General features: G+C 36.0%; 1 protein-coding gene across 1 annotated transcript; it reads left to right on the top strand.

The window, feature by feature from the left end:
- Window positions 1–426: 426 nt before the first annotated feature.
- LOC126978178 (uncharacterized) lies at window positions 427–25,097 on the top strand. Its single transcript, XM_050826946.1, has 8 exons — window positions 427–595; window positions 6,243–6,318; window positions 14,302–14,423; window positions 18,989–19,154; window positions 20,149–20,273; window positions 21,834–21,971; window positions 22,936–23,113; window positions 24,022–25,097. Exons 2-8 carry the CDS (start codon window positions 6,253–6,255, stop codon window positions 24,145–24,147), a joined length of 921 nt encoding a protein of 306 aa, XP_050682903.1. The 5' UTR covers window positions 427–595; window positions 6,243–6,252; the 3' UTR covers window positions 24,148–25,097.
- Window positions 25,098–26,480: the final 1,383 nt, after the last annotated feature.

Here is a 26,480-nt window from a genome sequence, read left to right as displayed (position 1 = left end):
TTATTTATTTTAGACAACAATAGGTCCATATATAAATGTTAGTGAAAAAGTTTTAACCTATGTTAGGAAATACAATAATAAATTACATATATGTTAGTAACAAACTTATTCTATATTCGTTGATATAATTATTAATAAACTTACAAACTAAAGCAGACATCCAGTGCGCTTTGAATGCGCTGTCCTGTCTGTCGGCTATCACCTTCAAAAGATCTTTCTAGATGACTAGTCAATCCTACCGTGTGTGTAGGTACTTTAAGCGGCTTACCCTCCGAAAAGAAGATAAAACTACAGATGAAACATACAAGACCATAGCCAGTCCAGTTTTCTGTTAGTTACACTGTTATAGTTGAATCTGGTGGTAAGCTAGTTTGACCGCGCGTTAGTCATTCGCCGTTGAAATATTCGTTTTTATAACACGTGAAATTGCATGTAATAAATAAATAGGAAGGTTCAAGGTACTCGTATCGTGACTGTTGCGTGCAACGGTTGTGTTATGCAGGCCGTCCGCGTCGCGATAACCGGATTTCACTTGTGCGAAATATTTTTAGGCGAAACGTATTTTGGAGTTCTGATATAGATACGACTTATCACGGTGAGTTGCAATTATGATTTTTAGTCTATTTTTTTTATGGAATAGGAGGACAAACGAGCGTACGGGGCCTGGTGTAAAGTGATCACCGCCGCCCACAATCTCTTGCAACACCAGAGGAATCACAGGAGCGTTGCCGGCCTTTAAGGAAGGAGTATTTGCTTTTTTTGAGTCTATTTTTCCTTACTTGTCTTAATTTGTAAACAAATATGGCGTATTAAAGGAATAAAAGGCATTTATATTGTCAAAATTGATTCCTTTAGATTTCTTTTTGATGTCATTTCTAATATACTATAAATGGCGCTCTGAGAGAGAAGAAGAGGCGCAAAAAACTCCCCCAGCATTCTTTTTTTGCGCTCTCTTTAATAAAAATATACAATATTGTACTGTCATTGCCATTGCTATAAAATAATCATAATCTAGTCCCAGGCTGTCCGATCCCCGATTAGATATTCAGCTGTGGAGTAATAGGATTTACGACAGAGCCATTTTTTATTAAAACATTTAGATTTATTTATAGATAATGCCTGAACAGTGGCCGGGACTTTATTATAGAATTGTATACATTTACCCTTAAAGCTATTATGTATCTTATGATCGTACAGAGAACAAACTCGTATGCATATATTATAGTTATACATTTTTATTTTTAGTCGTATAACTGTTCAGTTAGTCTCGTATTTTAATCTAGTTTTTATCTACCCAAACTTACTCATTTTAACTGTGTTATATTGTATTCTAAGCAGGATGACTTAAAAATTTTAACTTACGGCCGATTACAACTTCTGATGTAAAATTAGAGAATTTTACATTATTTAAACAGATTTATAATCATCCGTTGATCGATGCTGATCTATAATCTACTAGCTGACCCAGCTAACATTGTATTGCCATATAAATTAATATTTTTTTTTAATAAAAATCAATTTGTGGTATGAAAAATAGATGTTGGCCGATTCTCAGACCTACTGACTATACATATAAAATTTCCTAAAAATCGGTTGCATGAGAATTTTTCAAATTAGTTAGGTATATCGATACGTCAATTTTAAATAATTTCCAAATCCATAAAGTAGAGGAAACGCTTGCCTATCTGTCGTATTCATACACATACCAAGCTAAAAATACGAAATCCCATAAATGGATTATGACTAAAACTAACCTCACAAATTAATTTTCTATGTCAATAGAATAGAATAAATCTGTAAATTGTTTATTATTTCATTTTGTCATAATACATTATGTGAGAAAAAAGTCCAGAAGGTGGACCGACGATCTGGTCAAGATCGCCGGAATAGGTTGGATGAGGGCATCGCAGTTCAGCAGCATCTTTGGGAGAAGCCTTTGTCCAGTGACGTCTTACGGCTCAAATGATGATATTATGTGATAAATATTTGATTTAAGAATCAATGACATACATTTTTCTTAATACTAGCTTTTACCTGACAGAAGATCATTAAAATCTATCTATGTATATATATAAAATTGAATTGCTGTTCGTTAGTCTCGCTAAAACTCGAGAACGGCTGGTCCGATAACCGCTAATTTTGGTCTAAAATTAATTGTGGAAGTTCAGAGAAGGTTTAAAAGGTGAATAAATTTGAAAATGCTCGGAATGAAAAAAAAAAACAATTATTTTGATTTTCCTTTGGTGTCGCATGGGGACACAATGTGTAATTAATCGAAAAATTTAATTCATACTGATCATTTTCATTTGTTTTATTAATAAAAGTATTCCTTTTGTTTGTTTTCAGTTTATTTTATACAACAGTTTAGGTCTTTTATTTATCCATTCAGGCAGTACGAAGTCTGCCGGGTCAGCTAGTATAAAATAAAAATGTCATGAGTGTTTACAAGCTTCATTATCATTATAGATTCAATTTAGTTTTTAAAAATAAAACTGCTTTATTAAAATGTGATTTTGATGAAAAAAAAATAATAACCGACCTAAGTAAGTTACTACTTATCTACATACGTACCCCAAAATATTAATTTAACATTCCTACCTAATCACAGTATTGTAAACATAAGAAATTTATTGAAAACAATAGTTATTACTAACTGTGAACATTTGATGACATTAAAATTCGTAATTACGAAATTTTCATATTGCCTATTTTATGTCGGACGTTCGAATAAATATTTATTGGAACGAAGTCAGACCGTCATAGGCCAATTTTTTGTTGTTTTTTGATAAAAAGTGTCACATTATAGCCATTTCTGTACCCCAGCATCGTTGTGATTTGAAAGTCGATAAAACAAAAAAGCGCGACAGAAAATAGGGACAGACACATAAATTCATACGATTTAACGTGGTTGAAAATGAGATAGGAAGCATAATACGTGTTTTATATGTGTTTTGGTACCAGGCGATCATAGTTGAAGAGAATATTGTCGAAAGTATGACACGACTACACCTTAATATATTCTGACGTCATGTGCATGATGTATTAGGTACTACATAGACACCAGGAGAACATAAATATGGTAGCGGTTATAGTAATGTCTTTCATAGCGGTTGAAATCATGTGTCATTCTAGCAACATGTACCAGGGCTTCATATGCAGTTTACAGGTTCATGCACGATGCAGGTTTCATTTCTGAGATGTGTACTTTTGTACGCATGCAATTTTTTATTGTTAAAAACCCTGTCTGAGAATTCTAAAGTCTATGATTTTACTTTGTACTGTTTGGGTTTTTACTGTATATTAATACTACCTGTTTTATTTACTCGTGTAGTAATACAGTCACCGTGACGTTTTATTAATTAGGGGAAAAAGTTTATTAGCATTGTATATGTTAACTCGACAAGACAATTTTTAAAAGTACCTACCAACATGTTATGTGCTATTTTGATGAATGACTTTTAGACATATTGTAGTAGTAGTGGTAGTGACATGATCCCCTTACAAGAAATCTTGCGACATCTGTGAATAAAAAACGGGACAAGTAATTTGGTAGTCCCACGGACTAGTAAAAAATAAGGACTCCGTGTTACATTACATAACAGTGTAGCACCAAAACAAGCCGATTAACGTGTAAATATGTAGCCCCACGCATCCACTTACACTAATACAGGCCGATAGGCGGCCATTATGAGAATTGTCATCGTCTGTGACAGATCAGTTTGCGTCTCAATAAAATATTTTAAAAATGCCGTCGTGCGTTGTGAAAAAGTGTAAAAACGATATTATATAAGTATTTGTGGTCATATATGATTATTTAAGGGAGAAAAAAAATGTGTAACTAGTATCCCCCGTAACCGCACACACACTAGCATCACGGCGCGGAGTCCATCTTTTTTTACTCGTCCGTGAGTTTTGTTTTTTTTATTGTACACCGTGCCGTGATATTGTATTTTATTCTTTTTATTACATGCTTTATTTTAGCTTCACCTGTATGTCTATTTGTATATAACCGACTCATTTGGGCGCGATTTTGACCTACATTAAACGGATAGATTTCGTTCAAACTTCCTAGATTTATCGAGGACTGATGACAATACATTAATTTAATAAAATTATTCCATTTTCCCAAGATTTTTGTTAATTTATATTTTCTATTCTAGCGTCTATAAGGCAGTAAATTTCAAGCATTATCTTTAACCAATAATTTATCTAATATTAGGAAATTTCGAATACCAAAGAGAATTTTTAATTCAACTATGCAAATTAAGTGCAAGTTAAAAAAAAATTCTTTAATAAGCATATTGTTTTAGTTTTTTTTAACTACTATTTATGAAGGTATTTAGTATTTATTTAGTAGTAAGTTCTTAAATATTCCTAGACTAGATGTTGATGTATGTAGGCTGAACGTACGTCGGTTGGGGCCTGGTTTAAAAAAAAAGTTTGTAAAAACAGGGCATTTATATGGATTGTATAGAATCGGAGATTAGTTCCTTCAATATTATAAATATTAGCACAGCTTATGCTCATTAGTAAAAATTATAATGTTTGTAAAACAACAACATTAAAATTAAACGTTACACACTTTGCATACAAAAAGAAGTATTGTACCTATTGTTAAAATATTTACAACTTACGTACGCCTCTCTAGAGTACTTAAAATTGGAAATTCCGCTTGAATCAATAATGTGCGTGTCTTGTGTCTACACTCGACACTAATTTCAACGGTAACCAATCGGCATTTTTTTTTGTGATTTTTACGTGTGAGAGTGATTTCTCAATGTCTGGTGAATGAAGCGGTTATCTCGTGCATGGTTTTCTTCCAGACCCACTTCCAGACTTCACGTCGTTAATTCCGACCTATTAACGATTCCCGCCACGATACGCAATTAACTGTAATTTTTAAGTCCGACTATGTCTTAAATTTGAATCCTACTAATATTATAAATGTGAAAGTTTGTATGTCTGGATGTATGTTTGAACTTCTTTAACGCAAAATCTACTGAATAGATTTTGATGAAACTTTACAATAATATAGCTTACACACCAGAATAACAAATAGGCTATAATTATAAAACTATAGTGTGAATTATACAAAATATAAAAGAAGTGTGATTGTTACTAATGAATACAACTAGCGCCATCTCTTATCATCTAGCAAGCACAAGATCAATACAATTTATATGGCAAAACAACGTTTGCCGGGTCAGCTAGTTTGGAATAAACTTTTTATATACCACAACACTTCATAAATGTGCCAGTTACATTCTCAAATGATTAAAACCTTTTGGTACTATATTTTCTAAAGGGACGGAAAAAAAACCACCCGTTTTTTGCAAATGAGTTTATAAATCTTAGATAATTTATACACCTGGATAGAGCCTCTTGCTGTTATCCAACACATGAAATCGGGCCAGATTTACTGCAATTTAGTGTGCATGACAGCTTCGTCTTACACTAGCGACTTGTTAGTCACTTTATATAAGACTAGCTTACCCGGCAAACGTTGTTTTGCCATATAAAGTATAATTCACGCGATAGTTTTATAAGTAATAAAATATTGCCTATATTATAGCCGGTACATCATTTTGTTCTATTGTCAATAGTTTTTGCAGCGCACGCAAAAATAGGTTTTCGATTTTACACCTTGTGTTACAAAATAGCAATTTTATTACGGATCCCTAATTTTGAACAAAAAAAAGCATATATACATAGCCTATAGCCTTCCTCGATAAATGGACTACCCAACACTGAAAGAATCATTCAAATCGGACCAGTAGTACCAGAGATTAGCGCGTTCAAACAAACAAACAAACACTGCAGCTTTATAATATTAGTATAGATTATAAAACTTAGATAATTTATACGTCTGGATAGAGCCTCTTGCTGTTATCCAACACATGAAATTGGACCAAATTTACTGCAATTTAGTGTGCATGACAGCTTCGTCTTACACTAGCGACTTGTTAGTCACTTTATATAAGATAAAGGTTAATAGTTCGCCGCAATTATTTTCAACGTGTTTACAGCTGTTACAGTCTATCTAGATGTACTAATTAACTAAGATATTAATAACAATTATAAATGTACAGCCACCAAAGTATGTATTAAAGGTATGGATATACATACTTTTATTGACACATTCAATAAGTTCGCTGTGTCATAAAAATAAATTATGTAACGAGCATTTTATTTTAGATATTTTAAAAATAAACTTAACTAACAAGTCTTATTCATATTTACAGAATTATCAAAATGGCGTCAGTGAGAAGATCTATTTGGATTGGAATAAAATGTGCTGAATTAACAAGAGCTAAAAAGGTATCATTGTGAGATTTTATTTTCTCTTTGAAGCGAAATCTCCCTACATTATACAGTTACAGGTTACATTGCAATTACCTTCTATATTTTATGGTTAAAGGGACTGAACTAAACCGTCTGCTAGGTATGTAACACTCACTCGATTATAATCAGCTGAAGTAGACTACTACCCGGTTACATTATCTCTGCCCCCTGGGTCTGACATCGATGACGTCACATCGTCGCTTTGTTTGTACAAAAAAACATCACTAGTTGTTATATTATTATTAACTAACAAAAGTCAAAACGTAACAATGAAAACTTCAAAAGAAATAGCAGTGATAGCACGAAAATATCACATGTAGGTACCTAAACGTAATGAAACTGCAAACCGTACTGACGCAACAGGACGAGCGCGAGGGGTTGAAAGGAGAACGACCGACTAATTATGTAAACCTTAGCAGTAGCGACAGGAGTAGCAGTGCGGCAGCAACAACTTCGCAATCGATCGCACGTCTATTGCTCGCCTGTCGTAGAATGCATTTTTCCCATAGGTATTAGCGCCACTCGCGATAGGACAGCAATAAATGAAAACAAAATAATTAGTTGGAACTATACTTTTTAACTCAATAACTTTCAGCCTAGCGAAACTCTCTAAGAAAAAAGCAATTGTATGAAACATGCAGTCATTGATAGATTGACAGATGACGGCTTTTATATTGTAATAAAAGGAGATAGCCGAAATCTACTACGTGTTAAGCAATTGTTCGCTTTCAAACATAGCCGGATTATATCCCCGCCATATTATTGTAATTACTATTTCAAACATATCTCAAATCACTGCACGTTTCACTAAACTAAATTAGGCAGTTCCGCCTCTTATTACGTAGTACTTACATCCTCTTTTAATAACTTTTTGGTACGTTCCTTGAGCATGATTCTTGTCTGTGGTTGAATATGACAGCAATGATCGCAAGCCTGTCGCGAGCACAGAGGATGTAAATAGTACGTAAAAAGAAGCCTACGTAAAATTTTTAAATTTAGTTTATTAGTGATATACACTGTATATTATCACTAATGATAAGCTTAGTATACTAATTTTATTTTTAAAATAAATAAACTTAGTAAATCCCTTGAAGACGGTGAAAAAATATTGCTGTTGATTTATTGATGTCTTATCACTATGTACAGATTCCATCAAATCAAATCAATATCACTTTATTCATGTAGGTCACGGAAATGACACGTCTTATGTCAAAAAAAAATATTTTTGAATTTACCGCTACTTCGTAAAGGGTTGAGCTATTGAGAAGAAGTAGCAAGAAACTCATTGCTACTCTTTTATATCAAGATTCACATTTCCATCGATTCACAAATATTTTAATTACAATATATTATGTAAAATGATGCAACGAACATATTCAAACGTCAAATAGGCAATGCCTTACACGAGTAAGTCAAAAAAGTAAATGCAAATTAATACATAAGTTATTGAGACTAAAAATAAAGGTATTCAGTGAGCATTTTATAAGTGACTAGCTGACCCGGCAAACGTTGTTTTGCCATATAAAGTATAATTCACGCGATAATTTTATAAGTAATAAAATATTGCCTATATTATAGCCTGTACATCATTTTGTTCTATTGTCAATAGTTTTTGCAGCGCACGCAATAATAGGTTTTCGATTTTACACCTTGTGTTACAAAATAGCAATTTTATTACGGATCCCTAATTAAAAAAAAAAAAAACATAGCCTATAGCCTTCCTCGATAAATGGACTACCCAACACTGAAAGAATCATTCAAATCAGACCAGTAGTACCAGAGATTAGCGCGTTCAAACAAACAAACAAACAAACACTGCAGCTTTATATATTGGTATAGATTATAAAAAAAAATATGTACATATAAATGTCTTTTATGGCTGTCAATACGGTGCGGATTTCAACGGAATTTCTTCCACGTACAACCAAACTATGGAATGAGTTTCCTTAGCCGTGTTTCCAGGACGATACGACATGGTTTCCTTTAAGCTTAAGGCGCTATGGTCCTAAAAAGTTTTTGAAAATCTACTTAAAATACTTCTACAAATACTACGGTTCCAATTTTTGACATGTTTATCTTCATTTCTTTATCTAAATTATTGCAGTTTCGAAGACACGATTACGAAAAATAATCTCGATAGATTTATTTTTTGAAAAATAGGCTTTTTTATATGAATTGTTTTATATTAATTTTTTTCGTAATAAACTAAACGTGACGCCTTGGTTGCATGCTCGCTGATGCCAACACTCAGCAGTACGCCCGTGACCCCTGTCAAGGACGAGTGGGAGGCTCCATTGCACAGGATGCCGGCTAGATTATGGGTACCACAACGGCGCCTTTTTCTTTCGTGAAGCAGAAATTTGTAAGCAATTATTGTGTTTCAGTCTGAAGGGCGCCGTACCTAGTGGAATTACTGTGCTGAAATGGCTACTACCAGGCGACCAGTGGGAGGCTCCTTTGCACAGGATGCCAGGTTGATTATGGTACCCATATGGTCAACGGCGCCTATTTCTGCCGTGAAGCATTACGTAATCATCTTTTGTCTCATGGTGATGAGCACAATGGTGGTGCCTTTAGAGTTTTGGATTTCAAGAACCCTAAGCAGCTCTGCATTGTAATGGGCAGGCCGTATTTTTCATAAAAATCATAATTTGCAGTTAAGCGTATTTATTTCAAGCAATAATTTTAGACCACAATCTTACCAGAACAAGCGCGAGCGTGCTTACAATTACTAACTATTACCTACTTAATTTACAAATACTAGCGTAAAGACAAACAGAGTGTGCGAGAGACATGACCATCTCTAAAGGTCTGAAACACATAACCGCGTTGCGGCGCCACTGCCGATTATGTCACCGTTATGACGTCATACTTGTTGACAATGATTCAGTTTGTTTCTATCACTCGGAAACAACACGCTTACCACCTCATTAAAGGGATGTATCCAGTATCTTCTAGTAAGCAGGGTCACTAACCACTGGACGAAATAGGTCGTCGTATTTAAGTAGGTATAGTTTGATACGTACCGTAGAGGGGATAACATTGACTAAATCGAAATTCAAAATGAAAAACCAATATGGTAAAACATCTTTTAGTCACTTTTGTGACCATTTGTCAATGAGTGCGTTAGCTAGTATTAATATTCAAAACACCGAGGTCACAGTAACAATAAATTCGCTTTACTTTTATCTAGTTAGTTTAGTTGGACGTTTCTCCGTTAGAGCCGAAACATATAACTGCGTTGCGGCACCGCGCCGCTGAAATCGGCAGTTTGCGTTGCGGCGTCGCGAAAAATAGCGTTTTACTATCGTATGGTAGGGTGTCGTATGGTAGTCGTGATTTTTTATTGTGAATCGATTTGTCTCTGGCATGGATTTGTCGTAAGAAACTTATTGATTATTTGTTATTATTTTTATTAGTTATTAAGAAGACATTACTCTGTTTTAAATATACGACACAGAAGATACTGGATACATCCCTTTAATGAGGTGGTAAGCGTGTTGTTTCCGAGTGATAGAAACAAACTGAATCATTGTCAACAAGTATGACGTCATAACGGTGACATAATCGGCAGTGGCGCCGCAACGCGGTTATGTGTTTCAGACCTTGGAGATGGTCATGTCTCTCGCACACTCTGTTTGTCTTTACGATAGTATTTGTAAATTAAGTAGGTAATAGTTAGTAATTGTAAGCACGCTCGCGCTTGTTCTGGTAAGATTGTGGTCTAAAATTATCGCTTGAAATAAATACGCTTAACTGTAAATTATGATTTTTATGAAAAATACGGCCTGCCCATTACAATGCAGAGCTGCTTAGGGTTCTTGAAATCCAAAACTCTAAAGGCACCACCATTGTGCTCATCACCATGAGACAAAAGATGATTACGTAATGCTTCACGGCAGAAATAGGCGCCGTTGACCATATGGGTACCATAATCAACCTGGCATCCTGTGCAAAGGAGCCTCCCACTGGTCGCCTGGTAGTATCCATTTCAGCACAGTAATTCCACTAGGTACGGCGCCCTTCAGACTGAAACACAATAATTGCTTACAAATTTCTGCTTCACGACAGAAAAAGGCGCCGTTGTGGTACCCATAATCTAGCCGGCATCCTGTGCAATGGAGCCTCCCACTCGTCCTTGACAGGGGTCACGGGCGTACTGCTGAGTGTTGGCATCAGCGAGCATGCAACCAAGGCGTCACGTTTAGTTTATTACGAAAAAAATTAATATAAAATAATTCACAAAGCGAATTGACAAAACCCACGAGGAATATTTATAAATACTAATAAACTATCGAATAAAATAAGTTTTGCGTTTATAGCCATCATAGTTTTATGATAATATTAAACAATTCATAGAAAAAAGCCTATTTTTCAAAAAATAAATCTATCGAGATTATTTTTCGTAATCGTGTCTTCGAAACTGCAATAATTTAGATAAAGAAATGAAGATAAACATGTCAAAAATTGGAACCGTAGTATTTGTAGAAGTATTTTAAGTAGATTTTCAAAAACTTTTTAGGACCATAGCGCCTTAAGCTTAAAGGAAACCATGTCGTATCGTCCTGGAAACACGGCTAAGGAAACTCATTCCATAGTTTGGTTGTACGTGGAAGAAATTCCGTTGAAATCCGCACCGTGTTGACAGCCATAAAAGACATTTATATATACATATATTTTTTTATAATCACTTATAAATGGCGGCTTTTCCGAGCATTTAATTCCCGCAAGATAGTATTAACGTCGAACCATTTTAACATATCGGACTCTATGTACAATATCGAGAAATTATAAATGATATTAAAACATTTGATTGCAACAGATTTGCGTAGGTGCCAGGATTGGGGCCCGCGGGGAAGGAGTGGTTTGTGATTGGCTGATCGCAATTCCGGGGCAATCGAAATGTCGAATGCACAAGCGGGCAGCGAGTGGGCAAGCGGGAGTGTGGTTATGACTCTAGGTCGGACTCTATGTCAACTTAAAACGCGCGAATTTTCAAAATAGTCCTAGAAACATTTTTGGTGTGGTTTTTGGTGACGTGAGAGTGAGACGTGATGCCCTAAGGACGGATTTTTTTTGTGCTTCTTCTATTGCCCCCTCAGACGTGATGCCCTAGGCAATTTGCTTAATTTGATTAAGGGTTAATACGTCACTGTCTAGACGTAATATAATAATGACGCTCTTTTAAACAGTAGATCTAGAATTCTAGAGGTCCCGGGTTCGAATCCCGGTAGGTGCAAACATTTATATGATGAATATGGATGTTTGTTTCCGAGTCGTGGATATTTATAAGTTTAAGTAATTTTATTGTATCATATATATCGTTGTCTTGTACCCACTGTTTTTTTTTATGGAATAGGAGGACAAACGAGTGTACGGGTCACCTGGTGTTAAGTGATCACCCACACTCTCTTGCAACACCAGAGGAATCACAAGAGCGTTGCCGGCCTTTAAGGAAGGTGTACGCGCTTTTCTTGAAGGTACCCATGTCGTATCGTCCCGGAAACACCGCACAAGGAAGCTCATTCCACAGCTTCGTACTACGAGGAAGAAAGCTCCTTGAAAACCGCACTGTGGAGGACCGCCACACATCCAGATGGTGGGGATGATATCGTAACTTGTGGCGTGTCGTGCGAAGGTGAAATTGAATGAAGGCCACTATAGGTATTACAGGCTATGCCTAGTTTGGGGCAAGATAATTTGTTTAAAAGAGCGTCAATATTATATTACGTCTAGACAGTGACGTATTAACCCTTAATGAAATTAAGCAAATTGCCTAGGGCGTCACGTCTGAGGGGGCAATAGAAGAAGCACAATAAAAATCCGTCCTTAGGGCATCACGTCTCACTCTCACGTCACCAAAAACCACACCAAAAATGTTTCTAGGACTATTTTGAAAATTCGCGCGTTTTAAGTTGACATAGAGTCCGACCTAGAGTCATAACCACACTCCCGCTTGCCCACTCGCTGCCCGCTTGTGCATTCGACATTTCGATTGCCCCGGAATTGCGATCAGCCAATCACAAACCACTCCTTCCCCGCGGGCCCCAATCCTGGCGCCTCCGCAAATCTGTTGCAATCAAATGTTTTAATATCATTTATAATTTCTCGATATTGTACATAGAGTCCGATATGTTAAAAACGTTCGACGTTAATACTATCTTGCGGGAATTAAATGCTCGGAAAAGACGCAAGGCGCATTTCAATAAATAAATAAATTATGCTTTGGTTTTTATTGATGTCACACCTACTCCACTTCTAAAGTACGTTACATCTCATTATCTTATTTAACAAAAAACTAATGTTTTAGAGTTTAGACGGTAATGATAGAACGATTCTAGTTGACATACGGATAGCTTATATAGGATAGCCCACAGGCATGGATTGCTTAAGGTATCAAGTAGTCTTAATCCGACATTGCGTCTAGAGTCTAGACAATCAATTCAATATCTTTGTCGCTCAAGTAGGTACCTACCTTTTTTTAGGTTGCTTTATTATAACCTATGATTCATATCATGTTTAAAATGTTAAAAATAACAAAACACAATATGTTGATTAACTAGTTCGGCAATAAAAATCAAGCACCTAAATGAGTCATAACTCATAACAAATGTTTATTTTTATTTATTATTAAAAATACACTAAGCAGTTGCGTGAAAACCATGCAGTTACGTGTGGGCAATTGACAATTGAAATATTCGTCATAAGTTAGTAATGAGGCGGTAAAATATATCCCTTGTACATTAGTAAATAATAGGTAAGTATATAAAAATAACTTAAAAGGTATTATCAAAATTAACGTACCTAGGGAGTATTTTATTCAAATATTATATTTTATAACTTATTGCCGTTCCATGAATAATAATCGTCAATGGACTATCTCTAGAAAATAAGAAGGTACTATCCCTATATATATATATATATATCCCTATATATATATAGGGATAGTACCTTCGTATATATATCCCTAGTTAAGTTACCTTCTAGGTATTTTAGAATAATTATTGAATTTATTTCAACAGAAAAATAGTGCTGTATATCAGATGTTTGCTAGGGTTATCACGAATCATCTCGTGCGTAGGGCCGACGACTTCCAGCCTCCCGAACAAGCCGGATTCCGAAAAGGCTTTAGCACCATAGACCACATACCCACGCCGCGGCAGGTCATACAGATGACGGAGGAGTATAACCAACCACTATGCTTGGGGTTCGTGGACTATGAGAAGGTCTTTGATTCGATCGAGACATGGGCGGTGCTTCAGTCTTCCCAGCGGTACCACATTGATTATCGTTACATCGAAGCGTTGAAGTGTTTTTGCATGTGATTCCACTAGGTCATTACGTAATCAGACAAGACAAGGGATTCGATTGATAGATAATATCGTAATAATGGCTGATAGGAACCTTACATTGCTGACGATGTAAGTCTTAAGCCATAGTCTCGATACCCTCAATACAGCTTCCCAAGGGGGTAGGTCTCCTAATCAGAAATAAGGAGATCCGTAGGAGAACCAAAGTCACTGACATAGCCCGGACGATTGCGAAACTGTTGCAATAAAGTCCTCAAAACTCAACACCACGTACTGTAAGACGCATTGTAGGTAATAAAGTCCTCAAATACTGAATACCATATACTGGAAGAAAGAAAGAAAAAGAAGAAAGAAAAAAGTTTATTTGTGACGATATAAGTACAATAAAACATAAAACAAAATTGAGGAATATTATTTTCTATACGAAACGGTCCCAAACTCAGCATATTTGCTAGTTTGAAAACCAGCGCTGGTCTTAGTGTGTTGAAGACGCAATCTTGGTACGCCCCCCACTAGATGGACTGCGAGACTGCGAGAGCGCGGCAGATAGTGGCAGTTCTAAATATTCTCCTATAAGCGTACGAAGAACTTTCACAATTCATTTCACCTTTACCACAGTGACTGGAAAATATAAATATTTTGTTTACAGAACTCAATTCCCTTGGTGTCATGTTTGTCGACGGACCTTCATAGTCGCAGTGTTTACACAAAATCAATTACAAAGGAAATCCATCACATCAGTAACACCGATAAGGAATTAGATTCTGGCAAGTAAGTACAAAAAATTATGATGTTCTAATCAATACAAAATCACTACAATACAAACATTTTAAATGTTGCATCTCGATACATTCTTGATTATCTTATGTATGTTAATAGATACATTAACGAATTTGCTAGAAACTGATATTCATAATGTTATGGTCCGGTATACACCAAAGCGGAGAGGAGAGGACACGAGAGGAAATACGCCGGAAAGCTGTCACGTTTTTTCCTCGAAAGCGGAGAGATGATGTGAGCTGTGCTTACGTACGCATCTCCGCTCCGCCGCGCTGCTTGATCGCTCGATGCGGCACAACATTCTATAGACAAATGAGCCTCGCCTCTCCTCTCCACTTGATCCATTTCCACCGAAGCTAAGCGGAAAGGAGATGTGAAAATAACAAAACTGATTGGTTATCAAAATACATCTCCTCTCCTTTCCGCTTTGGTGGATACCTGGCCTAACACTAGGAAGAAACTACGTCTAAGATCGTTTATACGTCTAGATAGACTGTGACAGCTGTGAAAACGTCAAGGTTGATAGTTAACTTCTATTTTGTGCAATGCACGCAAACGTTGGTGTGACGAAGAAGAACGAACGAGCAAAGTGACATACAAATTACGCAGTAGTAAGCTAAAAACATATTCAGTTCTAATCAAACTTAAATCTTATTATTTTTCTTTCTATATTCAAGTTTTACAATGATATGGCTTACTTTTACCAAGTTTTACTTACCTTTGTTGCGATTAACTTTTATCTTTAACATCTATGTTCTCAGTGAGACGTGCCAAGGGAACAATTTTAAATATTTTAGTTATAATTTGAATATGTATTGAAGCTTTGGTTTCTGTTTTTGTCTCCAATAAAGTAAATAAATAAATACAGAACAAACCAGATGAAGTGTTAAATCACATAATATTTTCTCTGCAGAGCATTATTTCCCTATTATGGCCCTACTCTTTGTCACTCCTTTTCAACAAGTCTTTACATGACGGGGTATTTCCTGAATTGTGGAAAAAAGCTAAGATCGTTCCAGTGTACAAAAAAGGATTGTGTGGTTTTGTGAAACCACGGTAAAAGTGAAACTTTTTTTCACATTATAGACATTTAACTAAAAATTAAACAAGGATCCCATCTGGGCCCTTTTCTCTTCTCGGTGTTTATAAATGACATTACCTTTTCTATACATCACTGTAAACACTCACTTTTTGCCGATGACTAAAAAATATTCAAAACTGTTGGGTCAAATAGTGATGTGGAGCTCATCCAAGCTGATCTTGATGCAATAAATATGTGGTGTAAATCAAATGGTATGGTTATTAACACAAAGAAATCTTATCACATCAAGTACACAAAGAAAAATGTACTATTTCCATCATCGTATAAATTTACAGTCCGATAAGTTACAAGAATATCCACGAAATCCGATTACTAACATGCTTGTTGAACCAATATCATTATCAAGGATTTGTTGTGAGTACAATCGATTTTCCGCGTCCATAAAAGATTTTGATATTTTTCATGAACCAGTGACAAGTCTGAAAAACCGCACATTTCTGTTCGTAAATAATTGATATTCATACAAGCAATTTCTTCTTTTTATTATATCTATTATTTTTAATAATTTGCTTCAAATCCTTGTTAAATTGGTAGATCGAACTTTATTTTGTATTTAAATTAATGTCTTTCAATAAGAGTATGCACCAGTAACTGGCATTCATACCAGATAATGTCCCTTTAAGACCATAATTATTTTAATGTTTTGTATGTAATGCTGTTGGTGTGTCAGTTAATAAATAAAATGTCCAAAATAACTCCCTGCACGTGTCTCACCTTCACCTATTAGGTTAATCCTAACTAAGTGGTTGTCAAACCAACATGTTAAATCTTGAATAATTAATAAACTTAGCTTAATCCGTCTTTTAGGTGCCTTCATTAAAATAATATTAATTAGATGGCAATATATCAGGATTATTCATCTTTTCCGCAAAAGGTATGTTTTATTTAATATTTTTCCTGTTAGTTAAAAGCACCACCTTTAATATTCATCCTGTCATATACCTATTATACTTACTTACACCCGACTTCACAAAAAGACATTTAAATTGGATTAAACAGCCGTTTATTAATTTTTTAGAGTTGATTACATTGAGACCATTGATTAGGTGCTTTAACCGATTGATTAACTTAAACGAAGTAGCACACGTAGGTTCACCATAGTTTTGCTCCATGACGCTGTAAGTTGTGTGACATGTCTGTTTCAAAATAAAAATGCAAGACGCTTTGAATTATATTTTTGAAGAAGACGATGTATTAGATGATTTTAGTGTTCGATTCCGTTTTTCTTTCATTTTCACTTACCAAAAAAAAGGCAATGACAAAATTATCATGCAATGGCTCTTTACATGTTTTTTTTGCAACAATAACATCGTCAACTAAATTGATTGAAGGAAAGTTGCCAAATTAAAAAGCCGTTCACGCTATGGATGTATAACTTTGACGAAACGAGCATTAGGTACATTTTGCAGCATTATTATGTTACCCTTCCATTTTTATGTGTCATTTGGTTTTTTAACTGAATATAGTTTAATCTTTACACAGTAATGTTACACCATTCGGTGATTTGTAACTTATTTATTCAAAAACGCTGGGTTAGTAAACCGTCGGATAAAAATACATGATGAACACGAAAAAAACGTGGTTTGTTTAAGCAACTGTTGAGCTGTAAACAGATCGGTTACGTAATCAACGATTACATTGTAGTTGATGAACCCGAGTCTTAATCGTCTAATAATAGAATGTATAAACGAACTGTTATTATGTTGCAGCACCTGAAGTAATTAACATCAATTAAATATAAATGTCTAATAACTAACCTTTAATGTAATACTTTGTAGTATTACAGATCGCAGAAAAAGAAGAATAGAATATAGAATGAAATTTCAATGAATGAGAGTCTTGACTGCTCAAATTTATATTAATTGAAAGTTCTATCAAATAATTGAATTATAAGAACCAGAGAGTACTTTGACTTATTTAGTTTTATTATTTTAGAGAGTACTAACATAGAGAGCTTGTACTAGGTTAGTTGCGAGTACAACCAGCCAGGGAAGCAAGTGAAGATGGTAAAAAATTAAGGACTGCATTATTTGCTTAATCCTATGCGAGACATGTGTAGGATTGAGAACTTTTATCTGGAAGATGTAGAGTATGTCTGATTACAGGGAAGATAAATAAAGAATACAGATCAATAAAAATAGTATTTTTTTTTTCAAATGAAAATATTTTTTTCAAAATAGGATGTGACATTACTTATTGAAAGTCTAAAACTACCACATATTTCAAAAATAATGCCTCAGACCTGAGAAGAACGGGCGCAACAAACTCAGCGGGCTTTTTTTTTTTAACAAAAAATATGTTTAGCCTGAGGGCGGTTGCTCCATTCGCTAATTGTTGTTTAAGAAAGTTATTTATGTTATAGTAACCTTTACCACCCAAATGTTTTTCAACAATTCTTTTTCAACAATTTGTTTTCAATATTTTCTAGGATCTTGTTGTAAAAGCATATGCATCGCCCCACAAAAGACTTACTAACGACTTAGCCAAGTAGTAGGTAAAGCTTAGGTCAGTTCCTGGTGCTAACATTATGGTGACATGACAGTTTCTAGCTTATGTGCCGATGTACATACATTACATTATCAAGAATATATTGAGAAGCAACAGTCAAGATGTTAATTTCTTTAAATTTTGCTCTCAATGATTCTTCAGGACCTAGGTTATAAATAGCGCGAATAGCACAAATATTGTATTAATATCGGCAGCGTTGCTTCATGCCAATATACCATAGGACATACTATGGAAATAACTGAAGTAAACTAGTCACGCCGTATCTATGTAAGTTAATTGTCTAATCTTTATAACCGCGTATGCTGCAGACCTAAGTCTGTTCGTCAATCCTTCAATTTTTTTTTTATAGTTGCTTCTCTTGTAACATTACTATATTATGACGAAACTGATTGTGGTTGCTTAGAGCCCGAGTGTTATGGGTTAAAAAGGTCAGCTTAGTAAAAAGAGTATAAATTGTTTACATTTAATAATTTTTTATCAAAGATGCTTGTATTTTTATTAAAGACCAACCTACTGGCAACCCAAGCGCTGACAGCTATTTCGGTCAACGGTGATCCGTTGGCTAGGCTGATGCCTAGCTATCCAACGAAAAATATTTTGTAATGTTATCATAGTATTGTAAATGTAGTTATAAGATTTGTTTTGTTTGATTAAATAAATAGAGGACCAGCGTACGGGTTACCTTTTGGGAAGTGATCACCGCCGTCCAAACTCTTCTGCAGCACCAGAGGAATCACAGGAGTGTTGTATGCCATTTACGTAGGTGTAAGCGCCTTTCTTGAGATCATATCGGAAATGTATAACTTACTATGTTCTTTTATTTTTTAACGTCTTGTCATCACTTTTAAAGATAAGTGATGCCAAGAAACCAAAGGGTGGGCCTCATACTTGTTTGTCATACAATGTAAAATAGTCTGTTTGTCAGTTTGAAACTGTTAATTTTCAGATTGGATAAGTTGATAAACAGACCGACGTGTATAATACTGAATTGGCTCCTCGCCTCAAGAAAAGCAGTGATGAAGTACGCGGACCTATACCTGGCGGAGGGATTTGACGTGATAACTGTGAACTGTAGACCTTGGCAACTCGTTTGGCCGAAAAGAGGGGCCCAGGTACGTCTTGTCACGGAAGATTCACGAACATTCCAGAAAAAGCTATTATCTACGAGAATACGATAAAAGCGACTTTATGTCGAAATGTTAAATTTGGTATTCTCCTAATACAAATTCATGGTTCGGTTCCGATTGAAATGAAGTTACGTTCCGATTTAGGGAAATCGTATGATGCGTATTCTCGTAACAAGATCGAACGTCAATTGTTGGGAGATGCGTATTGCAAAATTTTGACGTTTGGTTGAGTGGTTGATAGGCTAAGTTCATATGAACGCGTGGAGCCGCGCGGAACTTTCGACCGCGCGGTACAAGATTGAAGTAAAAAGCTATCTATCTAGTCTACATTGCCGCGCGATACTGCGCGCCGCGCTTCGACCCGCGCGCTAGTTCTTGAACCGCGGATACCGTACATATGCCGTCATATGAATGCTCCTACCGCGCGACGACGCGCGGTCATATGAACTTAGCCCAAAACATCATATGATAGAGCATAGATATCTCTTATATAGTATTAGAAAAACAAAAAAACCTTTTCTTTATAGTTATAAAAGATTACGAATCTAGAGTCAAATGTGGAAAGGATCGGAACTTAACGTGAATGATTTTGAAATAACGAGAACAGCAACGCTAGGCGATCCAGGCTAAAATAGGGCTAAAAATATATCTACTCCCTTACCTACCAGTTACATACAAATGTTTCGAATAAGTTAAGCTTAAATGAGAAGAGGCAAGCACTACTTGCCACTCTTTTAAATCAACACTGTGCAAAATGCAGTAACAAAAATACTTGAACGTTTCGACTCACATTAGCAAGCAGTATCAATGCGACTTAGGGAAATCAAGCATTGAGTATAATTCCACCATAAGGCCGGTAGAGCATCACTTGATATCCATAGGCAGTTTTTCACATTCTATCAGGTAAACAATAGGCCCGTTTTCCCCCCTCTTATATAAATTTTACATAAACCGCATAAAACTATTATTAATTCATCAGGTTATAGGTATGGATCTGCTGAAGGTGATGGCATCCAGTGACGTAACATACGTGGTCCATGGATTCTCTGTTGGAGGTTATGTGTGGTCTGAGGCGATGGTACAGGCTATGAAGGATTCACAAAGGTAAATATTGAATTTAACTTTCAGGTGAGTAAACTATCACCTGATTAATGATAATGAACACAAAGAAAAAAGGCGTTAATGAAATAAAAGGAACCACTGTGAACCACTGTCATCCGTGCCCACCCCAGAATGGTCTTATGCATTTCCCAGGACGTCTGAGGACTGTCTCAAAATAATGGGCTCTTCACATTTCATATAATAATTCATGTGCCTCATTTTGGAGATATCTACCCTACTCGCAATCACACCAAGGATGCTGTTGGTGCGGTTATTTTCCTTATAATTGCATGGAAACCGTCAATACGCGTTTCCGCGAACATACCGGAAGCACTGCAGTATTTCGAAAAACCCAACAGCATCCTCAGCTAGTTGTCATACTGAACTCGTAAGGCGTTGACTGCCCTTTGAGTACAGCTAAACCACAAGCAGCACGAGTAAAAGTACTGTAAAAATACCCTAAACAAAGTTATCTTTACATCTTTTGTATATCGTGCGAACCTACGGGCCAACATATTCCCTCAGACAGCCAATGCCCTACGCTACCTCACAATATCAAGGTCATCTCAAAGGCACTCCTCCACCCAGTGACCGAAGTAGTTGAACTTATTGTTTCTCTTCAGGGGTACACCGTAAAGTTTCAGGTAAAAGCTATCGACTTTATGTTCACGCGTCTGGAATACAAAAACTCAGTTTTCGTCGTGTTATACCTGAGTCCATGGGCCGCAGCGTACTCCTCAGACTCTACGAGCAGTTTCCTGTTTGCGAAACCAGAAGACCCTAACAGCATCATGTCGTCCGCGTAACTAATATTGTTGACCATGTCTCCAGCAATTGACATATAGAAGATGGGTTGAAGAGCCGAGGAGACGTTAACCGATCGTCTCACCTCAACCTGCACTCGTCAGAAAATATGTCAGCCCATTTTACCACATTTAATTGGTTTTTGTACCAATAATCAAGGACGTTTCTATGCGTAATTTATGCTATAGCTGTTTTAAGAAATCAAAGAGTTATCTAATAATTAATAAAAAGAAATCTACAAACTTATTCTTACCTCCTAATATGATGCGATCTCGACATTAACTCACAGGTGTATCAAAAGGTCATGCCATACATTGAACAACAACAACATACGCTTCGCTTAGGGAGGAGTGTAGCGGCCACAAATGGCTAAAGAGTAATAATAATAAATAACTAAGTATTTATTTACTCCTCACAAAGCACGACGAGGAATAAATGACGAAGAATAACACGCTGAAAAAACTCAACAGCAGTCTCAACTCGTTTCATTCAAAAAGTAACCTATAAGTTCATTGCTAATTTGCAGCGGAAGTAGTTGTGGCTGTGGTTGCAGTACCTGGACGAATACTGGACATGTAGTTAATTCTAGTGCTACATCACCCATGTAGGTACCCTTATTTTATACCCCTTTAAATTGGGTTGATTTCGTGTCACTGTAAAAGCCACATAATTTTATACGGTTGAAGAGCCTGGCCCCTGGTGTACCTAGTGCATTTCGCCATTGTATCTCTGATGACTAACAATATAATATTGTTACAGGTACCAACCGGTGCTGGACAGAGTTAAGGCTCAAGTCTGGGACTCCCCCGCAGACATAACAGAAGTCCCCGTTGGCATACCCTGGGCTATGTTCCCGAATAACAGGCCTGCGCAACTTGCCACGAGAGCTTTTATCAAGTGAGTTTTGAGTTTCTAAACTTCAAAAGATGAAGGTGGTTCTATCAAACAAAGAATAAAGGGGCCATATCGTTGTCCAAAATTCGACGATTGTGCAGTTGCATACCTAGTGGCAGCTAATCATAGTTCCGAGGTTTTGTCTTATGTTATATTGTCTTATAGTTCATAAATATTAATCAAGTTATAATTAAACAAAGAGCCTTTGTTAGTGTAACCCTTTCAGCATTATAAATGTTCATTTATCATCATCATCAATTCAGCCGGAATACGTTCACTGCTGGACAAAGGCCTCCCCCAAAGATCTCCATGACGATCGGTTTCTCGCTGCCTTCATCCAACAAATTCCGGCAATCTTGACCATATCATACTTCTTGTGGGGGCTCCAACACTACCTCTTCCGGTATGTCGTCGCCATTCGAAGACTCTTCTGCATCAATAGCCATCTGTCCACCTGTAGCCAGCTGTGTGCTATGTCAGTGACATTGATTCTCCTACGGATCTCATTTCTGATTCGATCTCGCAGGGAAACTCTGAGCATAACCTTCTCCATACCTTACCTACTTAGAATGAACTCTCTATGTTCTACGCAGTATCAGCTCTGGTATCATGAACTGATTAGACATGCCAAATAGAATATCCAAGAGAAACAAGACTTTCAGAACTGTTACAAAATCTGCACCTGACTAATATCTGTATTTAAACATTAAAATTTGTTCAGTCCAACTTATTATTGAGTTATTCTTCATACGGTCTATCTAATCAGGCTCGCACTATAAATTCGAGTATAATATTTTTCCCGCGCTTTGCAATGGAGACAAAGCCGCGATTTTTGTTTCATCATAATGACGTAGGTGTAGACATTTCAAAAATGAATCATTAGATTTACGTACGGACGTGTTTGCGAAGTTTATAACCTTGTTCAGCGTTAACGCTAGTAAAATATTCATGTTATATTCATTGACAGATTGTATTTGAAGGCGTTCTACAATATAGCGACCGTGCACTATGAGAGGGCTTGCAACTTGTTCTATCGGACGCCGTGCACCGCTCCAGGGCTATTCCTCCTCTCCAGCAAAGACCCAGTGGGGAAAGAAGAACGGATTCGGAGAGCCTGTGATATTTGGATTAGTATGGGGATTAAGGTGACTCAAATGATAAATTCAAATGCTTTTTTTTTATCATGCAGCGACATAATCAAACAATAAACTAAAATAAGCTAGTAAATAGTTTGATAAAATATTTTATATTCGAAAAAAGGTTCTACAATCGCTTATTCAGTCAGAATTTAACACTCATTCGAATGGATGTTTTGCCCTGTACTTTCCCCGAGGCGTAAAAAGAATAGGGGGGTCCCAGGCCCATGGGTGTCGTAAGAGGCGACTAAGGGCGTTTTAGAAGTGGGAGAGTGACGCTGCCGTCTTATGACGTCAGCACAATCGGGCCACACTCGCACAAAATACCGGCGTGAAGTAGTGGCCTAGTGCCGCTATGTTTCGCATAGGTAAGTGTCTTGTATCGAGTCCTCTCTTGAGAAGGTCGCGGAATGAAGCTTGCCAGAAGACTCAAGTTTGTACTAAAAAAACCCCATTTGTCGTAGCATCGCTCACGACACGTTAAGTTAGGATATCATCCCCACTATCTGGATGTTCGTCGGTCCTCCACAGTGCGGTTTTCAAGGAGCTTTCTTCCACGTTCTACAAAGCTGTGGAATGAACTTCCTTGTGCGGTGTTTCCGTGACGATACGACATGGGTACCTACAAAAAAAGCGCGTACACCTTCCTTAAAGGCCGGCAACGGTCCTGTGATTCCTCAGGTGTTGCAAGGGAATGTAAGCGGCGGCGATCACTTAACACCAGGTGACCCGTACGATCGTTTGTCCTCCTTTTCCATAAAAAAATGGATGTCGAAGTGATTTTGTGAAACTTAACAGAATTAACTTAAGATTTATAACATTTTAAATGACAAATTAAAAACAACCGCAAAGTTACAACTTCAAATTTTATTCGTCCTTAATTATAATAGAGTACATGGATTTTTTTTAAATTTCAGTGCACGCTTCAGTGCTGGCCCGACTCACCCCACGTGTTACACTATTTGAAGCATCAAGACGAGTATGTCGCGCTAGTTCGTAAGCACTTGCATGACAATGTAAAAGAACCCAAACAGCTAAGCTGATCTTTTACTTTTCTGCCGTAGGTATTTGACTCTTAGACCAGTGCTGAAGCCTTTGAAAATTTTACAAAGTGAAAAAGTAGTATGAAACTTATTGGAAAAGGAAGAGAATATAACATAAATATAAACTTACTTAAATAAACAAATAAAATTTAATGAACGATGCGGGACTCGAACCCACGACCTCCGGCGTTCCGTGCCGGTGCTCTAACCACCTGAGCTTACCGTTAGAGTGACGTATCGTTATAAAATCTTGTATGCTTTGTTCAACTCTCAGTTACTTACTTACTTAAATGAACTTGTAAACTTGTTATGTTCATTTTTCGGTTTATATAAATCGGTCTAATATAACTAGGTATTTTAGTTGCTAGCTTTTTCGAGCACTATATAATTTATGATTTCTGTTAATGTGGAACTCTAAGTCTATTTGTTTTCATGTATTTATTGTCATATTTGTTTAAGACTGTATGTTTCCCAAATAGAAGAAAAAAAATATGGATTAAATTTAATCTTATCTATTTATAAATGTAAAAAGGATAATGATTCAGTGTTTTATTATCCTATTTTTTCATTTTTATTTGTTAATTCTTTTCCAATGGGTTTCACCCTACTATTAATTTTTTTGGTTTCAAAAATTATTATCGAAATTACAAACCCTTCCAGTATCTAGGCCCTAGGGTATATTTTAGAGATAGGTGAGAGAATTTCAAATAGAGAAAATGAAATTATGGCCGCTTTATCAAACGGTCTTGACCTATGGTTGTAGTTTATCATACATATAAGTAGGTAGATATAGTTATATATGGACTTGGTGTTGATGAATTAATTATTATTAAGAAAGAGTAGGCTGTCTATAAAGCTCGTTTATGTACTATACTATTAGCAACTATATTTAATTAATATGACAAAAATGTGATCTTGGTTTTATGAATAATTAAATATTTACATTTTAATTTGTTTTTCAATTTCATATAACTTATTTCTACGGCTGATTCCCCAAGTAATGTCATCTATAGACGATGAAGTTAATAAAGGTGTTATTCAAAATTTTATTCTTTTTAATTCTCTCTTAAGCCAAAGGCTGTTGCCGCTAAGTTAAATATCTGACATGATACATCGTATCTATTATAAGCCTTGGTATGTTTTTTCAAACCTCCAGTCGTGGCCCCTTATCCCAGATCACATGAAAATAACAAATTGATCAAAATACTACTTTTATACTGATGTCACTAATGAAAGGTTTGGTTTCGACGTGCGTGGTTAAAGTTATCAAAGTGGTTTGTTAATTTAGAGAAAATTGAAGACAATAAATAGCGTATGAAGCGTTACAGATGCAAGGGGCTGTGTCAGAACCGGGCAAAGATGACCTTTTTTATGAAAAACTATGAGAAATAATCCCCCGTAGTCATCGGCTCGTGAGTGACTGCTACCGCCCATTCTATCTTGAAAATAACCGGAATCGTTGAAAGTCGTAGGCATGAAACAGGACAGCGTTGCCGGCCTTTAAGGATTGTCTTATAAAGGTTGTCTTATCAACCCTGAAACAATCAAGGTGAGCTACCTTGTTCTAGGAGCTATCTTCTACAGTTAGGTTGTACGTGGCAGAGAGATCCTTAAATGCTTTGTGGGGGAACATCAGGATCGTGCGGATAGAGCCAAGCTTTGGTGCTCGTGATTCGATTCTGAAATTCGGCGGCAAGAATTTAAATTTCTTTTGGGAGGCAAGCGAAATTGTATGCAGGTATGTATTTATATAATTATTTCCAAAAATTAGTAGTAGGTAACTAGTTGAAAAAAAATCTAAAATAGAAATAGAAAACATAGCCACACATTCAAAATTTCTCAAAGATAACCTCAACACGTTCACAATAAGTCCGCACACATTGTAACAGTTTACAGTGACGCAGGTCAAAGACCAATAAACTTTATTCAATTAGGCTCAAACTAAGCGCTATTAAATCGTCACTATTTTTTTTTAAATTACTGAATTTACCATAAGTTCGGATAAAGTTGAGATCGTGAGAAGAACATACAAGAAACTCAACGGCCAGTCTTTTCAATCAAAAGAGTATTTAACAATGGCTGTAATATACATTACAAATTTATTTGTAAGGTGCTGCATCCAATCCAAAAGGCAATAAAGAATAAACTGTATTAATATAAATTATCGTATATAGGATGCATCAACCTTTAGATCATTTAAATAAATATATAAAATATATTTAAATAAATCACGAATTCATTTCTAATGCGCATAAAAATTATTTTCTTATTATCTCTCTTAGAAATATTACTCTTAATATCACCGATATTTGAAAATATAATAAATGAAAAGA

Source organism: Leptidea sinapis, chromosome 47 (genome assembly GCF_905404315.1).
Source record: "Leptidea sinapis chromosome 47, ilLepSina1.1, whole genome shotgun sequence".
Taxonomy (NCBI): Eukaryota; Metazoa; Arthropoda; class Insecta; order Lepidoptera; family Pieridae; genus Leptidea; species Leptidea sinapis.
The sequence above is the reverse complement of the archived record's forward strand: the minus strand, read 5'-3'. Positions and strand labels throughout refer to the sequence as shown.

Coding starts and splice junctions, on each gene's coding strand:
- LOC126978178 (XM_050826946.1), top strand. CDS start 6,253: ATGGCGTCAGTGAGAAGATCTATTTGGATTGGAATAAAATGTGCTGAA. Junction 20,274..21,833: donor GCTATGAAGGATTCACAAAG/GTAAATATTGAA, acceptor ATATTGTTACAG/GTACCAACCGGTGCTGGACA. Junction 21,972..22,935: donor GCCACGAGAGCTTTTATCAA/GTGAGTTTTGAG, acceptor ATTCATTGACAG/ATTGTATTTGAAGGCGTTCT.